Source organism: Euleptes europaea, chromosome 3 (assembly GCF_029931775.1).
Source record: "Euleptes europaea isolate rEulEur1 chromosome 3, rEulEur1.hap1, whole genome shotgun sequence".
Classification (NCBI taxonomy): Eukaryota; Metazoa; Chordata; class Lepidosauria; order Squamata; family Sphaerodactylidae; genus Euleptes; species Euleptes europaea.
In genome coordinates, this window is record NC_079314.1 from 99327737 (window position 1) to 99354009 (window position 26273).

Genomic DNA, 26273 nt, shown 5'->3' on the forward strand with positions numbered 1-26273 from the left:
CCTGTTCAGCATGGGGGCAAATCTTCCAGTTAGGTAAATGAAACAAAATCAAGAAGTCCTGCAACTCCATCAACACTACAAGGAAAGGGAGGAAAAGTGCAGATACAAAGATAAATCCTAATTATAGAACTGGACATTTCAATTTCAATTCGATTTATTACGGTCATTTGACCAACAATATAAAAATACAAGAATTAATATCGTCGGCCTTACTAAGAAGGTCAAGACAAATTTGAAAACAAACCTTAAGAACATTATCAAAAAAGAGTATGACCATTATTGAAATAAATAAATTAGAATTAAAAAGTTACAGCTGTAATTTCCGAACCGTACATATCAACATGCAGTATCTAGCAACCTTGATCGAGACCTGGGGATTATTGCCTGCTAACAAGTGATCCACTTTAGTTTTGTCCATTTCTCCAGAGAGTTTTTCTAGCAAAGGGTTAATCATTTTAATTCTAGCCTTCCTGTAGAACAGTGGTTCCCAACCTTTTTTTGACCAGGGACCACTAGGACTTTTTTGTTCGGTGCAGGGACCCCAAGGTTCAAAATAAAAATTCTGAGAATTTGAAAATAAACTTTAATCATAACTGTTAGTTAAACATTAAACTTAGAATAATATTTGAGTATATATTTTATAATAGAGAACTTTAAATTGAAAATATTAATCTATTATGGGTTTATAACTTTGTTTTGCGGACCTTAATTTAGTTCTCGCGGACCCCTGGGGGTCCATGGACCCCTGGTTGGGAACCAGTGCTGTAGAAGATACACCGTAGGAGCATGGAGCAGGCATGGGCACTTTCTTTCTATAAAAGGGATCTTCTTAAATTTGACTTCAAGAACCGCAGAGGGGAGTGCCGCACACCTGGCAAGGGTGAACGCTCTCCTGATGTTATTGGATTCCAATGTGGCCAAATAGGCTGCTGGGGCGACCACATATTTGGCACTCTGTGGGCATATGAAATCTGGTGTTCTAGATATATCAGCTTGACGCTCAGTGTCTTCGATCCTGGACATGGTTATACCTTAGATGGAGTCGGAGTCAGGGTCGTGAAGGACCAAGCCAGGGCATGAGTAGCTGATTAATTTAGTTGATTAGTAAGATAGACAAATTGGGCCATGGCGATAAATCACCCGGGGAATTAATCAATGGGAAATTTCTCCCTGAACCAAATCTGTACTATATCCTGCATGAGCAAACCTATCCCCCTCTCTTCTCCTGTCATGCTTTCCACCTTTAGCTGATAATGAGCTGTCCTCCTAGAGTATGCACAGTCCTCCTTGGACAAATGGAGAAGGTCGTTTAAAAAAAAAATTCTAAGTATTTGAGAGTTTCTCTGGATGTGCAGAAACCCCAACATTGTCTGTGCATTGCTCTGCTTCTCTGCCTTAGTCATAGGCATTCAACCAGCACAGTTATCATTAGAAGGAACTATCAATTGATTAAAACCTTTTTTCGTTAATTAAAAAGGTTCCCCTGGTTAACTGTGAGGCAAATGTTTAAAAAACATTGTTAATTATTTTTATGCAGGTACTTACAAAAAAACCCAAAAGTGATACCTTGTTAAAAGAGTCATTCCTCCTCCTCTGTCATGCACAGGAGGGGATACCTCTTCTAAGATGTTTATTGCAATGGCTTTTTTTTCTTTAGCATTGTTGATTTAGACGTATGCAAATGCTAGGAGATTTACAGGGCAATCCTAAACTGTTTTATAATGTTTTAAAAAACCACAGCCTTGTGTTCTTACTGGAAGTTCTTACCCGCAGTGACAAAGTGTAGCTCTAGGAATCACTGGAAACTCTGTCTTTTTACCATAGACTTCCTGGTGGTCAACTGAGCTACCCTTTGTCGCTTCCGTTTTTTTACCGGAAGCGATGCAGCGCCACATGCAATGCTGCAGCTCCCCCATGGCCCTGCCCACAACCCTCCCTACTCTTGGTTCATCCGCATAACTGTACTGCTGCAGATTCTCTGCATTGGTGGGTGATCCTGACTTTCGCAGGTGCATTTAACAAGGTGTAGAAGTATGATATGAGCTTATTCACAGGTGAAGGGTTACAATACAATAGCCAGGAGCGCTTTGATTGTGGGATCCTGCATGGCAGGGGATTGGACTGGATGGCCTTTGTGGTCTCTTCCAACCTTGTGTGATTTTGTAATTCAATGTGGCCATTGCTAATTTGTTAGGGGATTTTGGTGATGGTTCTTGGGGCTGGGAGACCGAGGGAATGACCCCTTTCGCTCGCTGGCTTCCACTCTTATCCAAAACTAGCGCTTGCCCTTGCACATCTGGGCTCAGCTGCTGCCTGGAAGCCTGCGCTATTGCCACCTGGCTCCATCTCTTGTTGTTTTTATCCAAAGATATTAAAGCGCTTTGCTGACACTGATGTCTCGGCACACTGCTGCGCAGTAGACGTTTCATCCTTTTTATGCAGGGTTAAAATAACATAAAAGAGCTGGAGGGTGAAATCCTGAAAAGTCTCCTGGGTCTTATTTACAAAAGCTACAGAAGACATTTGACTATTTGGGCAATTTTTTAAATCCTTGGTGATTTCTTCAAGTCTCACAGCACAAAGGGAACGGGGGCGCTGAAAGGGCGGCAGGCTGCTGGCTTCTTGATTTCTACCTTTGCTTTTAGCAATGGGCTACCCTTCGTTCAGAGAACAGAATTTCTCTTTTTTCAGAGCAGACTGCTATGCCGAGTTTGCCTTTATTGGAGAATCGCTGGGAAATGGTCCCATAGATTGATTTATGGCGTTCACCCCCTTTCTAACAATTTGGAGTGGGTAACGGTAGTTAAGGCAACAAAAGTAAATGTCTGTAGTTAAAACCAAAATGTCCAGTTAAATTAAAATTCTAATCTAGTAGCACCTTAGAGACCAACAAGATTTTGGGGGTATAATCTTTTGAGAGTCAAAGGTCCCTTTGTCAGATAACTGTTGAAGATAACTAATAACTGGCAAAGGGAGCTTTTGACTCTCAAAAGATTATACCCCCAAAATCTTGATGGTCTTTAAGGAGCTACTGGACTCAAATCTAGATTTCCTACTGCAGACTAACCTAACTGCCCTCTGAAATAGTTACATTAAAGTTAAAGTTATCCATGCCTGATCTCGTCAGATCTCAGAAGCTAAGCACGGTTGACTGTGGCAAGTATTTGGATGGGTGACCTCCAAGGAATACCAGGGTTGTGACACAGAGGCAGACAATGGCAAACCACCTCTGAATGTCTCCTGCCCTGAAAACCCCACCAGGGCTCACCATAAGTCGGATGTGACTTGACGGCGAAAAAACAACAACGTGTTTAACACCAGCCCCCAAAAGAAAGTTTTGTTACTCTTTGGCCATTTATGCAGGGTAAATTTTGATGCTCGCTCAAAGCTCTTTTTTTAAAATGCGACCTTTAAAATGCCTATTCACGGTCCTGACGTAAAAGGAGAAACTCCACCCCCCACTCGCCTAATCCTTCATTTGCACAGCCATTAGCAACCACTGTTTGCATAGCTAACACTGTGATTTTGCATGCTTCCTTGAGGGGATTCTTCGAGGTGGGGCGGAGCAAACACAAAAGGTCGCGTTAAAGGGGCTCTTAAGAAATGTGAAGCAGGTATGTGCCGGCTTCACAGTCACTTCCTAAATGACGGTTCAGCGTGAAAAACTCAAAAAAATATGCGGGGCATTTCAGCCTGGAATGCGCTGCTAATTACCAAGCATAAATGGCGTTTGAGAAAGTGTATAGGGTCAGATTTTAACAGAACAAGCACTGGGGAAGGACCTTCCACTCCAAATACCTGTTTGTGCAACCTTGCTCTTTCTACTTGTCACAGGGATGATGTATTGGAAAGCAAATCATTAAACTTATCTTCTTTCCGGAGCATGTCCAAGACATATAGAGGTACCACTGTTTAATTAAGGTTACAGTCATATTCACCTTTACTTGGGTATGAGTTCTGTTAAACTCGGAGTACCATGCATAGGCTTGGGTTGTACAGTAGCTTAGACATGCTTAGGGTGGGTTTTATCAAGAACTGCAGGGATTCTGGGTCTTTGTGGCTTAACATATTTTTTCTTACGATCAACTGTATGGGAGGATGCTTTCAAACTGAAACTCATTTGTCCTCATGTACTGTGAATCAATGAAGCTTTATGCACCTACGGAAGAGAACTGTTAACACAGCTGAAAATTTCTCTGCAGGTTTCACTGCACGGCTTTCACTGCTAAAGAGGCAAGATGCTTTTCCAGGTTGCATTTTAAAATCTAAATGAAAAATGACTAGCCTCTTCAGTATATGATGGGAACTTCAAAGGATCCTCTGGGTCTTCTGAATTCTCTTCTGTTACTTTCTCTGTGATCTTTTGAATTCATCTGACAGTCCAGCAGGGATCATTGATGATTAGGCTTGCCAGGCCCCGCTGCTTCACTGGCAGGAGCTTCGTGGGGCCGTGGCCTTAGTGCATGATGCGCGCATGTTCCTGTCACGGGGCGCCTGCGCTACGTCACTTCCGGTTTAACCCAGAAGTGACGGGGACGCTCTAGCAATCCCGCCCCAAAACTCTGTGGTTTCCTTAGAGTTTTGGCCGGGATTGCTAGAGCGTCCGCGTCACTTCCGGGTTTACCCCAAAGTGATGCGTGCGCCGCATCTGCGCGCGTGAGCCCGCAGTGCCCGCCAGCTCTGAGCTGGCCAGCGGGCAGCCTGGTGGATGGGCGGTAGTTTACCCACCACCACCGGGCAATTGGCAACCCTATTGATGGTACCTAGTTCGTTGTCTAAGGGCAAAAACACATGGTCGCTTTAGCCTCCTTTATTCCCTGTTTCAGCCAGGATCGAACACACGTTCGGCGAAACGCATACGTTCGATCCTGGCTGAATCCTGGCTGAAACAGGGAATAAAGGAGGCTAAAGCGACCATGCATTTTCGCCCTAAGATGCACTAAGATAGCTCAGATGCACATGGAAAGAGTCATTATGCTTGGAATCCTTATTATTTTGCTCTTTTCAACCTGTTCAGTGTGGCATAATGGTTCAAAGCTGGCAGATTCTTACTGGACTGAGGTGCTATTTACAGGAATTGAGAGCCTTTTAGAGATGCTGAACAATGACCCAGTCACTCAGCAATGTTGTTGCATCTCAATGTTTTTGGAATTTTTCAAGATAATCATCCAGAATTATTATTTTTTTAGAACAAATGGAATGAAACAAATAAAGGAGAATGATGCCCACCGGAGTCATTCATAGCAGCTTTTATTTATTTATCAATTTATTTAAGTCATTATAATCTACTTTTCCTCCTAGCTCAAGGCAACTTATAAGAAATACCTGGCCTGGAACTATTCCTGATTCTGGTGCCCTGGAACTATCATAAAAATGGAGTTGACTTCTAAATATTACGTTCCCCAACTGTGTTCAGTATTTATGTCGCCATTTCCCAAGGGGGCAACAGACGGCTAACTCTTCACCTTTTGTTACCATTACACAGGGTTGCAGACTTCTCCTTCCAAGCATGCTGGGTATTCTGTGCGGATGGAGAATGCCGTTCCTATCGTCACTCAGGCTCCAGGGGCTCAGCCCCTTCAGATCCAGCCAGGACTCCTAGCACAGGTACGTTTAATTCTTCTAGGGCCATTTTGTACAGGACTCAGCTATAAGGGAAAGGGTGGGGTATAAATCAAGCCCTGAATCTGATGAACGGTTAACCCACAACCTTCACAAACAAAGAGGATTTTGCGGGGGAGCGAGATTTGTATTTAAAGAGAGAGGTGGCACCACAAAATTTTCCTCCAGGCCAGATTGGCCAGGGATCCTGGAGCATTGGGGTTTTTTTGCTATCTTCTGGGCATGGAGTAGGGGTCACTGGGAGTGTGTGGGGGAGATAGTTCTGAATTTCCTGCATTGTGCAGGATGACCTTGGTAGTCCCTTCTAACTCTGTCATTCTCTGGCTCTTTGGATGAGTTTGTGAAGTTCCAAGACTATGAGTACTAAGCCTGTGTCTGAGAATATGGTTGCCAGTCCTCTAGTTGGGATGGTGAATACCCCATCCTCAAGTTCCACTGCCTGCCACTGCTCCAAGCAGTGGCAGCGGGGGAGGGGGGAGGTTAAAAATGTGGTGTTGGCTGTGTCACTAAATCAATCCAAGAAAAATCTTGGAAATGATGTAGGGTGACTCTAGGAATCTCTGAAAGCTATAAGACTGGTAGTTTTATCCTGTCGCTTCTGTTTCCCCCCCGGAAGTGACATAGTAACACAACTGACATTATGTCCCTCCCATATCCCTGCCCCCAGTCTTCCCTCCAGTTACAAGGTTTGGCCTGGCAACCCCATCTAGGAGGGAATTTGCTCCAAGGGTTTCTTTTTCCTAATGTGTGGTTTGGTTCACTGCGTGAACAGCTCAAGGTATTTGCTCTGAAAGCAGCTCTGAGCCCGACCTTCGGGTTGGGGAGAGCAGGGTAGAAATGTAATAAAATAATAAATAAATAAATAACTTTTTGCACTGCACACCTGCTCTCTGCTTCTGGCACACTGAAGTCTGGACTGCACAGGGTATCCTTTGCCAGCTGATGAGTAGGAGGATAGTCCTGCCTCACAGAAAATTTCCTGGAGAAAGTGGACTGCTCGACATTGCTTAAAATTCTTGAGCCTGCCATTTCTGTGAACGGAGCTTCTGGGGTAACAAGTAGTATCAGGGTCCATTTCTCAGTGCTTTGCATGCATGAGAGCCAACGCGGTAGGGTGGGCAGTGGACTCTAATCTGGAGAACTCCAGGTTCTACAGAACTCCAGGTTCTCTAATCTGGAGAACCGGGCTTGATTCCCCACTCCTCCACATGAGCGGCAGACTCTAATCTGGTAAACAGGGTTGGTCTCCCCACTCCTACACATGAAGCCAGCTGGGTGACCTTGGGCAAGTCACAGTTCTCTCTGAACTCTCTCAGCCCCACCTACCTCACAGGGTGTCTGTTGTGGGGAGAGGAAGGGAAGGAGATTGTAATCAGGTTTGATTCTCCTTAAAAGTTGGCATATAAAATCCAACTCTTCTTCTTCTAATGGTCCAGGTTCAATTGCTTGCTATCCAATTAAAATGGATTTTAGATAACTGGTGTGGGAAGGCTCTCTACCTGAGACCCTGGAGAGCCACTGCCAGTCAGGGTAGACAGTACTGACCGAGAAATAAGAACAGAGTATATGAGGGTTTGGAGCCATATAAAAACATGTGCCTCCAAATGCTTAGGAATTTTGATCACCCCATTACACTGTCCAGACAAAATGAATTTTCATCAGTACATAAAAGCAAATGCAACGTATAAGCCAGAGCATTCCAATGTTGTTAGACATCAGCAAGAGCCAGAATCCTGCCAAAACAATTCCTTGGCTGAATACCATTCCAGTGGGTGCTAGAATTCAGTCATTTTCCTTCACCACCTGCCAGCCCACCTTATCTTGGAAAGACTGTATGGAACAGAACTTGAAGGTTGCTTGATTTTATTTTTCATTGAACTGAATGCTGCCTTCTGTTCCCATGAAGAGCCTTTGTTAAAGACTTGCCTCTTGGACGTGAACAAAGTCCACCTCTGCTAAATCCTCCCATCTTGTTCCAAGTGGAGCAGTTTGAAAAATGATCCTTCCCATTTAGGAAGGGGGAGGGGAAAGAAATCAGAATATTCAAAAGCAGGACAAGAAAGCAAGGTTTTCGAAGCCAAGGAGAGGAAAAGAAATTTTATAAACGAAATGCGGAAAATGTTTGGACAGAAGCACCATGTAAAATTAGTTGGATGGTCAGACTGTGTATATTTGCAGTCATATATGGTGTTGAAATTCAAACCCAAACACATATTATAGTCTTTTTCGTTGGCTCTAGTACAGTTCGCTGTTTCAGGTGACAGACTAAAAATAAAGGGTTGATCCAAAGACTTCAGAAGGAAAAGTAAAGATGGAGACAAATCAGGCCATAATTATGCCACTTAATCAGGGGTGAAAATTAGAGTGTGGACATGTCCTAGGATTTTTAGTTTTCCCGAGCTGGCATCTCTTGCACTCCAAATGCACACTTGCACTCTTTTGTAAATGGATGGTGAACAGACCTCACTCTTTTGTAAAGAGTCACTCAGCTGGTCACCCAGGACAAGTAAGAATCACATCCAAGTGACCAAATACAAAAGCATTTTTGGGAAAATATGAGCTAGAAATAGAAATAATCAATCTGGAGAATTCCAGACTGGTAGCTGTGGTAGCAGTGTGATATAGTGGTTAAAGTGTTGGATTAGGATCTGGGAAACCCAAGTTGGAATCCCCGCTCTGCCATGGAAACGTGCTGGGTGATCTTGGGTCAGTCACACACTCTCAGCCTTGACCCTGGCAAATACTTGGATGGGGGACCTCCAAGGAATACCAAGGTTGTGACGGGGAGGCAGGCAACAGCAAACCACCTCCGAACGTCTCTTGCCTTCAAAACCGTACAAGGTCGCCACAAGTCATCTGAGACTTGATGACAAAAAACAAAACCTGTGTTAATCGGTTGCAGCAAAAACAACATAGAAACTCATGGCATCTTAAAGAATTACAGTCCAATCCTACATAGCATTCCATCCTTCTAAGCCCATTGACTTCAGTGGACTCTTCTGAGCATAACTGTCCATAGGATTGCAGCAGAAGCTTTCATGGACTAGAGTCTGACTCATCAGATATGTGAATGTGGCTTTAGGTGGCAGATATGGGAAAAAATTATAAAGAGTGGGGTGAAAAGGAAACAAAATGTAAGAATTCGGTGACTTTCTTTGTAGAACATTAATGTATCAAAATGACTATCATAGGCATATTTGGGTTAGTAGACAGTGGTGCTGACCAGTACTTTTTCTGGGCACAGTCACAAGGCTGTGAGACAGGGACTCCAGCTATGGCAGGAGACTTCCCACTGGCAACCACTGTTTTACCATAGAGTTTCCAACGGTTCCTAGAGAGGCCTGACATCACTTCTTGGTTTTCCTCAAAAATGATGTCACGCCATTGCCACTGGTGCACCCATGTTCCCACCCCCTGGACTCCTACCAGGTGCCAGGGTGTGCCAGGCTTTGCCTGCCAACCATACTGTGAGATGATATTCTTCCTTGCTGTATCCTGTACACCTGGCATCCCTCACTGTTTTGCAACCGCCATTCATCTTCATGAAGGCCTTTGGTGAATTACTTCTATAAAGAGTAATCCCTGGGGGAAAGAAGACGTTAATGTGAGGCAGGGTACCCTTCAGCTTGACCCTAGACTGTGTTTTCAATTGATAGAACATATTATTCACACATGTGAAGCAGTCGTTTAAAAAATGCAGTGTTTGTGAGCCTGTGCAAATTGAATCTCTTCCACCATCTTGTAACATCACCCATTGTCCACACAGCTGTCTCCAGGCCACATTTTGTGGCTTCTAAAAGTGGGTTTCAGGTCACACAATGTAATAAGCTCAGGCTAGAAATGTACTTTATGAAAGCTACTTCTAGGTTGCTTCTTTCTTTCTGTGCTACTCTTCACAGTATGAGGCTGTGTAGGAGAAAGCTGCTGAATTTTAGCCTCTCATATACTTACTGCTTCTGGCAGGAAGGGGAAAAATAGCAGCCCAAATTCAGGCCTTGGTACTATGAAATATTTACTTCTGACACCACGGGAGCTGTGCCTATTAACTAGAGGCTGAAGTGTTGAAGCCGGTATATCAACTTCATGAATGTTGATTGCAGGAAATGTGATATTGAAGGTTGGATGAAATGTGCTGCCTGCAGCCCACAGAGCAGATGGCAAAAACCCAACCCTCACATACAACTTTTCAGGGCGCCCCCCTCCAAACAAGTATATCAATTTGCCTATCTGCCCAGGACAGAGGGCTCTGGTTCCACTCTTTGCAAACGCAGCAGCAGCTTCTTAAAGAGGCAAGGCCTATTAAGGGACCTGGGTTTCCAAATATGATGGTCAGGGCTGGAGTGTATTTCTTTTAAAAAGGCACACAGCCCCCCGTGATCTAAATAAATTATACCTACATACTTTGCTCTGCTTCAAATGCTTAGATTTCAAATAACTATTCAAATTTATTAATATGGTCGACTGACCAATCATGTGCCAACACATCAAAATTTCCAGACACAATAGTTTTGCATCACAGAATCACAGACTGCCCGTACATCTATATAAGGTCAATAAAAGCAACCCCTGGTTAAAATTATCTTCTTAAAATTGATAAAATTGTAAAATATTCTAACAATCATTCTCTAATAAACTCTGCATATTTTAATAGCAACAACGCAGAACTTGGCAGTTTGGAGCGTAAGCTGAGGGTCTTCTCTTAATAGGAGCTTGATTTCAAAGAACTAGAAATATGGTAAGGGGACGATTAAGAGCAGGGTAAAGAGCAGCACAAGGAAACGGGACAGAATGGAGTAGTGATGTCAGACAAGGGGGGTGGATGGAGATCTTTGCAAGGTTCTTGGGTCTCCAGCCAGACACTGTGCTTGCAAAAAAATGTACAGGTGTATCTCTGCTCTTTGATAGGGTAGTGTTTAAGCCACATTGCAACCTGTAAGTTCAGTGTAATAATATGAGAGAGAGAGAGCACTGAGAACAGGATGATAAATAAGTGTGGCAATTGTGCAGGATCCAGGTGGAAAAATTTGCAGCTGGAGCATGGGAGACAGAGAGCAGGATCCAAACACAGTGGTGGAAACTGACAAACCAAACAAACTGGAGCAGTTGGGTAGAGTTGGTAGGGGGGGCAGATTCAAAAATATAATATTTGACAAATAGAAATGAAGTCCTCAGCAAAAATGCAGAACAGATCCTATATTTTTAATACTATAAGCAGTTTATCACCATTGGATCTGACCAATCTGGTTGAAGGGTGCCAAGGCAAGCCAGACCTCAGAAGCTAAGCAGGGGCGGCCCTGGTTAGTACCTGGGTAGGAGACCACCAAGGAAGATTGCATTGTCTGTTTTTTTGCGGCCGTACAGTCAGTGGCATTTTGAGACGTGATTGCAAGAAATGATCACAAGACTGGGTTCACTGGCAGACATTAAAGGCATACTAACGGTGCAGCCCTAAACAGAGTTAAACCCTTCTAAGACTTCGATGAATGTGGTGTGATTTTCCTTAGGATTGCACTCCAAGACACTTAAGCAGTAAGCCTCAACTCAGAAATCAAAAACGTTTTCTTTCCTTTTTAATCCGTGCCTTGTAAAAATGGGAGGAGGTGGTGGCAGCGGCAGAGAAGTGGGGGTGGGAGTGGCAGCCGATGTAAGAAAGCCATCTAATCACGTGAGAAAGCGGTGTAATGATACAACAGACACATCCAGATTTATTTGAGCACATCTGAAAAGCTTGTGAACAACCGGCTCCCTGCTTGCGACCAGCAATCAGAATGTGAGCCAAATCAGGGAAGGTTCCAGCATAACTGGATGGGCTGTCCTGTGGTTGTTGTCTTGACTTATCTTGACTATTTTAATACACTGAAATCCTGGGAAAAGCTATTCCCAAATTCATCGGTTCTTGTAGGTTATCCGGGCTGTGTGACCGTGGTCTTGGTATTTTCTTTCCTGACGTTTCGCCAGCAGCTGAGGCAGGCATCTTCAGAGGAGTAACACTGAAGATGCCTGCCACAGCTGCTGGCAAAACGTCAGGAAAGATAATACCATGACCACGGTCACACAGCCCGGATAACCTACAAGAACCGATGAACTCTGACAGTGAAAGCCTTCGACAATTTTCCCAAATTCTTTGCACACTTCAGTCTGTGAAACAGGTAACGTTCAGATTGAGCGTTCCTGGTTTTGAGTCCAAAATGTGAAGATCCGTCCTGCCACATTTAGACCGTTTTAGTTCAGAATTGCTCACAGCCCTCGGATATTAAGCTGCCATCCTTGGATTTCAGGAGCAAGCAATTCTCTTAGCACACACATTTCTTAAATCTGAAGGGGATTAAGTTGCCCAGTTGTGTCATGGGGGGAATACGAATGTGACCTGCTTGCAAAATATTATATGACTCCAAAATTGAGTCATCCAAGCAAGATTACACTTAAACATGTCTTTGGAAGTAGAGTTGAACAGAATGATGCTTGCGTAGCAGTGTAGCTGCAAAACACACGGAGGGCAAGTATGAAAGCCTTGAGCCTAGCACCATTTCGAAAAAACAGCAGGAGAGAGGAATCAAGAAAGATCCACATATTGTTTTGATGGAAAAGAGCAAAAGTCCAGTAGCTCCTTAAAGACTAACAACATTTCTGGTAGGGTAGGAGCTTTCGTGAGTCACAGCTCACTTCTTCGGATATCTATTTCATACTTCTAAGTGGCCATGTGCTTTCCTTATTTCTTAATGATAATGCAGTATGCATAATTTAGAAGCACTAGAGTCTGATTTTCTGTGTATTTAAAAGGTAAAGATCCCCTGTGCAAGCACCGGGTCATTCCTGACCCATGGGGTGATGTCACATCCCGATGATTACTAGACAGACTTTGTTTGCGGGGTGGTTTGCCAGTGCCTTCCCCAGTCATCTTCCCTTTACCCTCAGCAAGCTGGGTACTCATTTTACCAACCTTGGATGGAAGGCTGAGTCAACCTTGAGCCGGCTACCTGAAACTGACTCCCATTGGGAGTCAATCTATCTCTTGTTGGGTCTTCCTCTTTTCCTGCTGCCGTCAGATTTTCCTAGCATGGTTGTCTTTTTCAGTGACTCTTGTCTTCTCATAATGTGACCAAAGTACGAAAGCCTCTGTGGTCAGTTCAGGCTTGATTTGATCTATAACCCACAATAACCATCGCAAGTATACCTGTCTGTAACTGATGGAGCCGCAGCTATTGGCTTTGCTCGGGATACTTCTGCTGTTTCTAATGAGGTCAGCCCTAGAGTGGGATCGGCCTAACATCACATGATTATTTTTATTTAACCAAGAACAATTGTCTGTTGTGATCGACAGCAAGCCTGGCCCAGCGGTACCCAGCAAATCCTGCTCCCTCCAGCTTGGCAGCAGCTGACTGGAGTCGCCACCCACACCTCAGTCCAGCATGCTACTGTCATCCCCGAGACCATGGCCGGGACCCAGCCGCTAACAGATTGGAGGTAAGCAGGCACGCCCGTGTGTATGTGTGAGGTGCACGCTCTGATACCTTGGTACGCGGACCTTTTTTACTACTGCTTTTGGCAGAGGTTGCAAAGGAGCTGGGTGAAAAGCTGTTTGCCCTTCCTCTTGAGGGATGCACACCCTGTCCTTTCCTTATTTAATGGGTCGGGGAGCTTGCATGCTTGCTTTTGTGCCCTTCAAAGAAGATCCTTGACTTGGAGGAGGGGATTAATGTGTGAAGTGAGCCATCCTTACGATATAATGTACATGCATATGCATACCAACAAGTGCACAAATCTCCATGCAGATGGAAATTGTGAGACAGGTTAAGTGTTGCCAAGGCCTGTCTGGAGGCTATTCAGCATGTTTTGCTTCGCCTGCCACACTGATGTGCTATGTTTGGCTCCTGCGTCTCTTACAGTGAGCTGTTAGAAAAGCCACTTATATGGTGACTCCTTTCGTCAATTTATTCAGTAACACTGAGAAGCTCAGAGAAATATGAATGATGAGTGTCTGCATGTTGATCACCAAATGGAGAATCTGCATACAAAATGCCATTATCCTTTCCCCTCTTGTCTTTCAGAAATACGCATGCTCACGGTAGCCATTACAATCCCATCATGCAACAGCCTGCACTTTTAGCGAGTCACGTCACCCTTCCAGCAGCCCAGCCCTTGAATGTTGGTGTAGCTCATGTCATGAGACAACAACCGACCAGTACCACCTCCTCTCGGAAGAATAAGCAACACCAGTCGTCTGCAAGGTATGCACTGGGGAAGGGAGTCAAGGGCGTCTCTTACCCTCCACACTGTCCTTCTCCACTGTCTTTCTGGGGGGAGGGAGAGAGAAGCTGGCTCAAATAGGGCACTGCTGCCCTGTGTGTGTTACGTGCCGTCAAGTCGCTTCTGACTCATGGCGACCCTATGAATCAATGTCCTCCAAAACTTCCTATCTTTAACAGCCTTGCTCAGGTCCTGCAAATTGAGGGTTGTGGCTTCCTTTATAGAGTCAATCCCTCTCTTGTTGGGTCTTCCTCTTTTCCTGCTGCCTTCAACTTTTCCTACCATTACTGTCTTTTCCAGTGACTCGTGACTTCTCATAATGTGACCAAAGTACAATAGCTTCACTTTAGTCATTTTTAGTTTCTAGGGTCGGTTCAGGCTTGATTTGATCTATAACCCACTGATTTGGTTTTTTGGCAGTCCACAGTATCCGTAACACTCTCCTCCAACACCACATTTCAAAAGAATCTACTTTCTTCCTATCAGCTGCCCTAGCAGGAATCATTTGCTTCTGCTCCCCCATAGCAGAAGCAAAGTGACACAGGTGACTATGGTATTATCAGAGCAGTACCTTAAGAGTCACTGGCAACCAAGATCAAGTTAATTCATGCCATCGTATGGGTGTGAAAGCTAGACAATGAAGAACGCTGATAGGAAGAAAGTAGATTCCTTTGAAATGTGGTGTTGGAGGGTTATAGATCAAATCAAGCCTGAACTGACCCTAGAAGCTAAAATGACTAAACTGAGGCTGTCGTACTTTGGTCACATTATGAGAAGACAGGAGTCTCTGGAAAAGACCATCATGCAAGGAAAAGTTGCAGCAGGAAAAGAGGAAGACCCATCAAGAGATGGATTGACTCTATAAAGGAAGCCATGGCTCTCAGTTTGCAAGATCTGAGCAAGGCTGTTAAGGATAGGACATTTTGGAGGACATTGAATCATAGGGTCGCCATGAGTCGTAAGCAACTTGACAGCACTTAACACACACACACCATAAGAGTAGACATTACCTGTTGAACCGGAGAGCATTCTTTGATGCTCTCTTCACACATTTCATGCACGCCTCTTGTGTAGATTGAACATATTGATTAAAAAAAAAACCAGAATAACTCCTCCATATCCACCCCTTTGGACTCCTTGGAGGAAGGGCTGGATATAAATGCAAGAAAGGAACTATCACAGATACTCTTGACAGGGATCCCTGACTGGCTGTCTTGGTTGCAGGTTTGGGTTTGCAGAAATTACTAGGAGAAAAGTCATAGTAAACTAGATATCTCTATAAAACAAATTTGCGTAAGGCGTAGTCGATTATGTTGGTGAATATGTTCCTCAGTTTTACAACTTCTGTTGTTAGCTAATCCTCTGTTGCCGCAAGCCCAGCTTGGTGTGAACTTTAATGTCTCTTTCCCATTTCTCTGTCTATTCCCGTTATCTTTTTTATTCAGCAGTTGGGTCACCTTTTGGAATGTTTGTTTGCTACAGTACCCATGGGAGGGAAGGACACAGCAGGCAGAGAATAAGTGGGGTTGAGGCATTTGCTTCCCTGTGACCCAGAATTTCTCCGATGCAGCTTCAGTATCAAAGTATTAGTATGCTCTATCTGCATTGTAAAAGGTTCTGCTCTGTTTCCCATGAGGAAGTTTGAAAGCTACTCCAACAGAAGTCCCTGCAATTGGACTTGTTTAAATCCATTAAAGTGATGTCTTGGCAAAATTAGAGGATATTGAACTACTTTAAAAGGCCTATTGTTTCTGCTTGAGCGACTGTATATACAGAACAGATCGGGTTATATATAGACTGTCTGTTGGTATAGGGTGGCATGCAGTCTTCATGCCTTGTGCTTGAAATTACATTCATGTGCCGCAAATGCAGCAGCGAATTACAGAGATTACTGCAAATTATTGGCATTTGGAAGTTACCATTATCTTGTGAAGATGTGTGAATCTTGTTCGGCTTATGCCATCTAATTCTTGGTTCCTCCTACGCTTCAAACTGGAGTGGGAGACTTGAGTGGCGATAGGGAGAAGACAGGATTTTAGGGAGCATCTCTGTCAGCAATGCTGATTCTATGACCTTAAGCAGATGATGAGAGGGAGGGCATCTTGGCCATCTTCTGGGCATGGAGTAGGGGGTCACTGGGTGTGTGTGTGGGAGGTAGTTGTGAATTTCCTGCATTGTGCAGGGGGTTGGACTAGATGTCCCTGGTGGTTCCTTCCAACTCTATGATTCTAAGTCTTTTCTTCTTCAAGTCCATACCATTTCCTGAAAATCCCCCCTCCCCCATGTTCCTCCTCTCCGGCACTGGAATCTACCTTTAGTTTCTTCTTTCCCCCCCTAAATTAAAAGTTAGATTGATGAAAGTCTTGAAATCCCCCCACAGCCAGGCTGCCTTTTCAGGCTATTGAAAAGTGATTTACAAGAATATTGTGCCAAGCTAAAAAGTGTTGAGGAGCCCCGTGGCGCAGAGTGGTAAGCTGCGGTATTGCAGTCAAAAGCTCTGCTCATGACGTGAGTTCGATCCCAATGGAAGTCGGTTTCAGGTAGCCGGCTCAAGGTTGACTCAGCCTTTCATCCTTCCGAGGTCAGTGAAATGAGTACCCAGCTTGCTGGGGGTAAAGGGAAGATGACTGGGGAAGGCACTGGCAAACCACCCCGCAAACAAAGTCTGCCTAGGAAACTTCAGGATGTGACGTCACCCCATGGGTGCTTGCACAGGGGACCTTTACCTTTACCTTTAAAAAGTGTTGAGGAGGGCTTTGACTGGGTGTGTGGAAAGGCTCTCCCAGTTGGTCCTGTTTTCCCCAAAGAGAATACATGTAAGAAAGAGATCACTGTGCACATGGATAACATTGTAGAGGGGAAAGTTGGGAGCCATTGCCCTTTAGAGTTGGGAGCCATTTAGAGGGTTGGCCGCTTCCTTTCTCTGACACTTCGCGCTGCAGAACCAAAGCCAAGTTCTGACACCGTTTGTAACTGCACAAGCAAAGAGTCTGGCCATGTACGGACTGGCTCCCTACCCTGGTTCCTTGCAAGTGGGTGTTGAGGCACGTTGCCTGGGCGGACGCTTGAACCGTTCGCATTGCTACGCTGTGCCTCTTCAGCGAGTGGGGTTTAATCGGCATATCTGTCAAAAGCACCAGTGTCAATTAACGCTGCATTCCTCAGTAGCAGGGCAAAGAGGAGTCGAAAATGGATCTGCGCTTTGCAAAACGGAGACTCGTACATTTCTTGGCCATCCCGGCTCAGGCCAGAGAGGACCTGTGATGAATTTACAACCAGTCCCAAAACTGCTGCTTTGAAATCTTCCTTGTTTCTCCACTATCCTTCTTTCATTTCCTCTGGTTCTCTGCCCAGCTCTCTTTGCACACATGAAATGCGGAACATAGGCTGTGACAGTCTGGCCAGCCAATAAAATGGGGCAGCAGATCCTCCCAGCACATTTTGGCATACCAAACATCCCCCTTCTCACCAGCGCTCAGTATTTACCCAAGACAGTGGGAGACCCTTGCAGAATGTGCAATTCCTGGGGCATGTGCTTTGCATTATTATATCCAAATGAGTGGTGTGCTTCTTTGGAGAGGAGAATATTCCATATTTCTCATTGGTATTCAACGAGCGTCACAAATGCTACTGTGCAGTCATTTGTTATGCAAAGGACTCGGTGCAGCGCGATATGTCCGTAATTCCCTCCCTTTGATACATTCCAGCTAGTCCTTTGTTAGCTTTTAGACTGAACTGAAAATTCAGACAAAGCCGGGCAGTAGAATGCTGTCACCGGAGCCAACACTGCTTGCTTTTGACTCTTGCAATGTTCTGCTAGTATGGAGGCCAAGGCGATGGAAAAGTCCCGGATTCTCAAACTGGGACACAGGCCAACCTGTGCAGATGTGAGCAATTGCTATGAGCAGCATTGAACGCTCTCCTAAATCTCTTCCACCCTCTCAGACTTGGGTTTTGCGGGTATCGAGCTTGGCTCATCAGTATTGCAAACATGGGGTTGAGTCCCACGGAACATTTCTGTGGGCAGAAGGACTCCCATCTAAAAAGGTGCAACTTTCTCACCTCTCCCCTTCCCGCAGAAGCCCCAATGCTCCCTGAAATGTTGGATCCAAGCCATGGCTCTTACCAGTTCTCCATCTGTGCCATCTAAAAGCTTCTGCTACTTGATAAACTTTCCTTCATCAGGACTTTGAGCCTCATGGTCTGTGGTTGGAACATAGCGAGGGGAACTACCTGGGATTAATGGAGAACCACTATTTCATTTTAATTTTTTTGCTGTGAAAGTTGACATGCCCCAGTGTGTTTCAATGTGTGCAAAAATCCCCTACCTTCTTGGCTTTAACACATTTTCTTCATGCCTCGTCACATTATTTGTTTCCCCCATCTTCTGGTGTGTGTGTGTTTCTTTCTTTCTTTTTTTTTGGCAAGGGGTGGGAGAAAGGACTCCTTTTGTCCCCCAGACAAATGGCCCAATGTTCTCAATGAGATATGCATTCCTTTGAAAATAAAGCAGGGTAGGGGGTGACATTTGCATGTGAATCTGAATGTGGATGTCACTCCTCTGCCCCTGTGTGATTTTCAGTGGCTTGTGCATTTCGGTGCAAATCTCAGTGCAAGGGAGCATTGGCCCAGTTGCCGTGGCAGTGGGGACATCCTCCATCTCCCAACCCCACAAGACTACCTTTGCAAATAAGGGCTCCAATAATCGCTACGAGGAAGTAGGGGGCTAAAATATTCTGAACTGTGCCCCCCTCTCCACAGTTTGGCTCAGCACTGTGTACTCTGGACTCCAAGCCATGTTTGGGAACAGAAATGGATATAGGTGGTGACATCAGGCCTGGGATGGGCCAGGCATTACAAAGCCTGTGGATTAGCCAGGCCTGGAATGAATACTAGAAGCCTGGTCTTCTCTCCTTGCCCAGTCAACAGAACAGTGCCTGCTGCCTGTTGCACTTCCAGAAGCTGCCAGTGAACTCAAGGAGGGCTGGAGAATAAATAACTCTGAATTAATTCTGGATACTGCTGCCCACAGCGATATGCTGGCCCTAACTCAGTGACTGCTTTGGAAAGATAGAGATTTTTTTAACAATCTCAGGCATTTTTTTTAAAGCCCAGTATTAAAGGTGACTAATGAACTACCTCCAGCTAGGGTTGCCAGCTCCAGATTGGGAAATACGTGGAGATTTTTGGGGGGTGGAGCCTGAAAAGGGTGGGGTTTGGAGAGGGGAGAGGCTTCAATGCCATAGAGTCCAATTGCCAAAGCGGCCATTTTCTCCAGGGGAACTGATCTCTTTTGCCCGGAGTTTAGTTGTAATAACAGGAGATCTCCAGCCACCACCTGGAGGTTGGCAACCCTACCTCCAGCCTACCCATCTTCCCAGTCCGTGGTGCATTGGCATATAGACCATGGCTGCCACCACCTCCTTCTGTGGAGGATAGGGTTGCCATGTCCCTCTCCACCACTGGCAGGAGGTTTTGGGGCGGAGCCTGAAGAGGGCGGGGTTTGGGGAGGGGAATGAATTCAATGCCATAGAGTTCAATGGCCAAAGTGGCCATTTTCTCCAGGTGAACTGATCTCTGTCAGCTGGAGATCAGTTGTAATAGCAGGAGATCTCCAGCTAGTATCTGGAAATTGGCAACCCTAGGGGAGGAGCTATAAGAATTAGTCCTCCTTAACTCTTTGTTACCCCCACCCCCTTTTAAAAAGTTGACCCTAGGGGACTTCCTGCCCTCTATTTTGGTTGTTCCGGCAACAAGTGACCAAAAATGGGGACAGGACTTTTGCAGAAAGAAAGACTTGGATGAGTTCAGGAAGTGGCAGGGCACAGCTTTCTCTGCTATGTGTCTGGGGAATCAACAATTCTTTCCTGTGACTCCTGAGTAGGAGCAGCAGGCTAGTTGGCTGGCTGCTGATGGGAGGCTGGCGGGCAGCAAAACGGGAAAATATCTCCTGCCAGACTATTGGGTGGCCTCATTACAGAGTTAGCCTTGGTTTTGCTACTGCGCTCAGCCCCTCACAGTTTTTGTAGCCAACATGGGACCAGAAGGGAAGAACTTTACTGCTAAAGATAATGCCAGAGGAGGCTACCACTGGTTAAAATCTGCTTGGAGTAGGTCTCTGCAGAAGCAGCATATGTGTTTTTAAATAATAAATATAGATAAAAACATGGGTGCAAACATAACATTCGGGGGAAAAACACATTGCATTAGAGGAAAGGACACACAAAGAAACCTACTCCAGTAGCATTGTGAAACCCACAAGATTTCCAGCTTTCGAGAGGCTTAGCTCCCTGTGACTTGAAAGCTTATACCCTGGAAATCTTGCTGGTCTTTAAGGTGCTACTGGACTCGAATCTTAATCTTCTACTGTAGAGCATCTGCTTGGCATGTAGAGCATCTGCTTGGCATGCAGAAGGTCTCAGGTTCAGTCCCCAGCATCTCCAGTTAAAAGGACTAGGCAAGTAGGCAATGTGAAATACCTCTGCCTGAGACCCTGGAGAGCCGTTGTCAGACTTACTAGACAATACTTTGATAGACTGAGAGTCTGATTCAGGGGAGGGGCTGTGGCTCAGTAGCAAAGCATCTGCTTGGTATGCAGAAGGTCCCAGGATCAATCCCTGGCATCTCCAGTTAAAGGGACTAGGCAAGTAGGTGATGTGAAAGACCTCTACCTGAGACCCTGGAGAGCCGCTGCCGGTCTGAGTAGACAATACTGACTTTGATGGACCAAGGATCTGATTTAGTATAAGGCAGCTTCATGTGTTCATGTGTACTGCAGACCAACATGGCTGTGTGTGTGTATAAAGTGCTGACCCAGCAAGGAACTTTCAAGGCAAGTAAGGAGCAGAAGTGGTTTGCCATTGCCTTCCTGTCTCTCATCCAAGTACTGACCCTGCTTAGCTTCCAAGATCGGGCTATACCATGCCTTCTTCCCTCCCAGCAACATGGTCACCCACCTGAAACAAATAATCCCAAAAGCAAAGAAAACATCCCGACAGTGAAGTCATATGCATTGAGTGTTTCGTTTCCTGTTTTCAGAAATATGTCCAACTTTGAGGTGTCCTCCTCTCAGACGATCAGTTCCCCACAGAGGTCCAAGCGAGTGAAGGAGAACACCCCGCCTCGCTGTGCCATGGTGCATAACAGCCCCGCCTGCAGCACCTCCGTCACGTGTGGGTGGGGCGATGGGGCTTCCAGTACCACGCGGGAGCGGCAGCGACAGACTATAGTAATTCCTGACACGCCCAGCCCTGCCGTGAGCGTTATCACCATCAGCAGTGACACCGATGAGGAAGAGGAGCAGAAACATGCGCCCACCAGGTGAGGAGGCAGTGCATTTGTTTACCAAAGTGTGGGCGGTGGGTGCATGTGTGTTTGTGCAAGAATGAGAATGTGAGGTTCAGAATTGTGGTGCTGTCCATTAGTGCATTGCCAGCAGCCAGCAGCGGGGCAGTATGATCTGGAGAACCGGGTTTCATTCCCCACTCCTCCACATGAGCCTCAGAGGCTAATCTGGTGAACTGGATTTGTTTCCCCACTCCTACACATGAAGCCAGCTGGGTGACCTTGGGCAAGTTACAGCTCTGTTAGAGCTCTCTCAGCCCCACCTACCTCACAGAGTGTCTGTTGTGGGGAGGGGAAGGGAAGGTGATTGTAAGCCAGTTTGAGTCTCCCTTAAGTGGTAGAGAAAGTTGGCATATAAAAACCAACTCTTCTTCTTCTTCTTCCCCAATATGGTGGTACAACTGTGTCCGGGACCGTTTCCCCATTCGTTTCAAACTGTCTGAACACTTCTGTATCCTCCAGAGAACACATGGGGACCTCTGGACTACAGCAATGATATCTTGGGTTGGATCCATCCATCTTTCCCACTCAATTTCATCTAATTCTCCTCCTTACTACTGCCCCCCATTCCATGGGCCTTTTTGTCCATGCAAGTTCCAAGATTCTCAACATTGCTTTTTTTTGTGGCCAAGGGAGATCCTCTCTTCCCTTTTTCAAAAGCAGGAAAGTTGGTTGGATCCAACCCTTTGTATTTTTGTAAGATTTTGTTCAGTAATTTATAGCTGGTTGTCAGTATTCCTTCTGCATGTACTTGGCGGGGGAATAGGTTTGAATAGAAAGGATGAACAAACAAACATTCCTTTATTTAAAACATTTGTTTAGAAAACGACAATTGTTGAAATTCATTAAGCATTTAGCTCTTTAACTGTTCAGCAGCTCCTGCTATTACAGAGTTCAGGTTGGAATATCTCTAAAGACAGCATGAACTAGGTGAGGTGGAGAAGTCTGTTAGATGATAATTACTGATAATTAAGATTAACACCTCCCTCTCCATCCATATGCACTCTGGAAATAATCTGGACTAACTGTATAAATTTCCTGGATGTTCTCTGGAAAATTAATCTGGATTCCGGATTGGAAGGATTCAGGTCAGGCCAATAGGTCCTGGCATGCAGTAATGAGAATCTGCCAAGAGATGGATTCTGTGCAGCTGGGGGAAAAAAATAATTTCTCAGGTTTCCTAAAAACGATTTTTACATGGCTGTGTTTGTTCCATCTCTGTATTTTTAACACTGCAAATGTGATGTGGGAAGAAATTCTCCTGTGTAAACTAAAATACAGATCAACGGAATCTATTATTGCCAAATATATTCCTTTTTTAAAAAAGATTGCAGCCCTAAAGTTTGCCTGCTAAGAAACAAGTCCCTTTGAACTTAGTGAGATCTACTTCCGTGTAGAATCAAGCTGTAGGAGAAAGTGTATCTGCGCGCACCATTATGAGATACATGGTTTATCTCATAGAGTACTGTGAAGAAGCTGACTGCTTTAATCCACCATTTTTATGTATGCTTTTTGCATAGCTGTTATTCAATCGATAGATATTTATAAAGATTATCAATTCTCATTTATAGAAAAACAGTGGGGGGAACCCTTAACTTCCAAATAACAAGGATCTAAGAGGGCGTCAAGAGTAACATTATGCAAGTCTGCCATCTAATGGAGACAATTTTTAAGTATGGTGAGAAATACAAAACTAGAAAAGTATTTACTTTTAAGTTTTATATTATATATTTAAATAAATTTAATGGAATAGCACAGAGCTGGTTTCAGTGTGTCCCCAAATAAACAAGTATTCAGATTCCAGTGGTGCATTTCAGAAATTATAGTTAACGCTTGCTCACTGTATTTCTGTATTGAAACCACAGTGATTACAGGTGGACCATCAGGAAAAAAAATGTCAAAAACAATGGCAACTGTAAGACTTTTTGCAGACTAACCCAAAGTAGCAAGCAAGCCTTCAAATGTCCCAGAACTCTTCACTAGACTGGAAGTACAGACCAATAAAAAAAAGGGTAAGGCCATGATAGTTAAGCCCCAGATCTGCAGGGTGCCAGCGTTTTAAAATCGTATATGGGAGGTATTGCATATTAAAACAGAACCCGACGAAACCAGGTGCAGAACACCAAAGAATATTGGGACAAAGAAGCAAAAAAGGTCTCTCTCTCTCTGTGTGTGTGTGTGTGTGTGTTAAGTGCCGTCAAGTTGCTTCCGTCCGACTCATGGCGACCCTATGAATCAAAAGTCCTCCGAAATGTCCTATCTTTGACAGCCTTGCTCAGATCTTGCAAATTGAGGGCTGTGACTTCCTTTATTGAGTCCACCCATCTCTTGTTGGGTCTTCCTCTTTTCCTGCTGCCCTCAACTTTTCCTAGCATGACTGTCTTTTCCAGTGACTCTTGTCTTCTCATAATGTGACCAAAATACTATAGCCACAGTTTAGTCATTTTAGCTTCTATGGTCAATTCAGGCTTGATTTGATCTATAACCCACTGATTTGGGGTTTTTTTGCCAACCCATGGTATCTGTAACACTCTCCTTCAACACCATATTTCAAAGGAATCTACTTTCTTCCTATCAGCTTTCTTCAGTGTCCATCTTTCACACCCATACATGGCAGCCGTTCCTGAGAGCCCATTCAATCACTAATCAGATCACACCTTCCAAGGTGGAGAGCATGAACAGAGAAGCAGTTTGTTCTCAGATAAATGCCAGGGCACGTGATACCAACTTAGCTATACATGTTGGCTCCCATTTCTAACAAGGCAACTGTGTACCTACATCACCAAGTGTAGGGTAGCGTGTGGGTCATACAAGACACCATGGCTGGATCTTATTTATTTACTTGATTTAAAGTCCACCTTTCTGCCCAATGGGGATCCAAAGCAGCTTACTCTGTTCTCCTCTCTTCCATTTTTTTTCGCACAACAACAACCCTATGATGTAAGTTAGGCTGAGAGTGTGCTACCAGCCCAAGGTCACCCAGTAAGATTCCATAGTAGAGTGGGGATTCGAAACTGGATCTCCCTGGCCCTACTCCAATAATCTAACCACTGCTCCATGCTGGCTTCCCAGTGTCTGTCACAGGGAGATTATGGCTGTGTGGGGATCTGATTTGGTCATATAGAAAGACTGCTTCTTTCACCCTCCCCCCTGTTTCATCAGTTGAAACTGAGCTCCTCACACTGTTAATAGTCCTTAACTGAAATAAAGATAAACAAAGAAACAAGTAGCAAAATGATATAGGAGGGAAAAGGCACCCTCTGGCCCTGATCAGAATCAGGCCCTCGGTAGCTGAAGTCCCCCTTTAAAAGACTGATGAAGATCCATAATTTCTGTCAGGTCTACTTCGACCCTATGTTTATGCATGTTTTTTGTTGAAATGGCAAACTTCTCACTCGATTAAATATCTCAGAAACAAACGAGGGAAGACAACAGAAACCAATAATGCAAATATAGGCAGCATGCTCTTCGGGAGGCATAAATCCTTGGAGTAAGCAAGCGCAAGAATGTTGGTGGGTGAATGACATGCTGGGGCGGGCCAGCAAGAATCGCTTTCACACTGGGTGGGCAGAGGGTAATTTCACATGCTACCAATTCCAGCCTAGCAGAATGTGGCAAGGAGAAATGATTGAAAGGAAAGGAGGCAGCAATGCACCCTTTACGACTTTACACTTCTAAAGAGAAGGGTTTTTTAAAAAGCAAAGCATGGATGCTGATGGTTAGGAGTCAATACTGAAAAGAGAAATGTTTCCCTCTGATATGCCTTAACATGAGTCATTTCACACACAACACTTAAAATGGTTTGAGTGCAGCAAATAAAATTTTTTTGCAAACAAGTTATCCTACAGGTACATTAGTCAAGGCAATGTGACTGACTGAAGGAATTTGTTGAATAGTCACCCAGGACACCGCCTGATGCATGTCTGTTCAATAAAACACAAACGTCATGGCCAGGCAGCCTCAATTTGCCTTTGGACCATGCTGGGAAAGGAGAGGGGGTATAACCTTTCAACTTCCATTTGATTTCACTAATCAAAACCATTTTGGTAATTAGTATTTTAAAGGGGGGGGAAACATGTTTGTAAGGACCATGTCTCTTTTCCTTTAAAGCTACAGCAGAAAAGCCAGTTTTGCTTAGTGAAACCAAACCCTGCTTGAAGAGTTAAACCTTCTCTTCCATCTCTGCATGGCCCTGTTGCAAATTGAGGCTGTACTACCCTGCACTTTTGCAGACAGAGATGTGTGACAATGATTCAGCTCAAACCAAACCCCTTTCTGACTATATATTACTCTTCCTACACACTTGACACTGAGAGAGACTGTCCTTCAGTGTTACTCCTCTGAAGATGCCGGCCACAGCTGCTGGCGAAACGTCAGGAAAGAAAATACCAAGACCATGGTTACACAGCCCGGATAACCTACGAGAACCAATGAACTCTGACCGTGAAAGCCTTCGACAATATTTAGAGATGTGTGATTTCTGTAGTTTGGAAATCAGTTGTAACTCCAGGAGATCACCAGGCACCACCTGGAAGTTGACAACACTAGATCAGTGACAGTGGACTGATTTGCCAGTGGTTCTCTGCACAGATCTGGTTGGAGAGGTGAAAAGAGACACTAGCATAGAGGGGAGAGATAAGTCCTAAACACACGTATACATTCATTTTCCTTTAGTTACACTAATTGCCTCTATCCTTGTCACTATCCTTTATGTGAGCTTTATGCATATTCATGACCAAGAGAACTCCAGGTTATATTTGCCACAGGATACTTGGCCCTCCTCTATTTGATCACTGGTATTTCTCTCTTTCACTTGAGAAGTGTTCCCACTTCAAATGGAAGCCTTGCCTCCTGATAACTGAGCAACTGCACTATTTATGAGCAGGTTCATAAAGGCCAGTCCATCTCTCAGATGAAGCAATCTGATTTCTTTTTGTGCCCTCTCAAAATTCATTTTAGAGCGACAATAGAACCTATTTTGTGAGCATTCATAGAAAATCCTACTTGTTCCACAGAATGGCCACCGCAAGAAAGCCTCTTCGCAAAGCTTTGCATTAGTA

The 26273-nt window shown here is 44.6% G+C and overlaps 1 protein-coding gene across 2 annotated transcripts in view; it reads left to right on the forward strand.

Annotated features, from left to right (window-relative positions):
• The window catches only part of HIPK2 (homeodomain interacting protein kinase 2), a 174947-nt gene that overhangs the window by 139019 nt on the left and 9655 nt on the right, over positions 1-26273 (forward strand). For both annotated transcript variants that reach the window (XM_056847106.1, XM_056847107.1), the window contains exons 9-12: positions 5486-5607; positions 12944-13086; positions 13671-13850; positions 20908-21189. In XM_056847106.1, coding sequence (XP_056703084.1) covers positions 5486-5607; positions 12944-13086; positions 13671-13850; positions 20908-21189 — 727 coding nt within the window. The remainder of the gene's footprint in view (positions 1-5485; positions 5608-12943; positions 13087-13670; positions 13851-20907; positions 21190-26273) is intronic.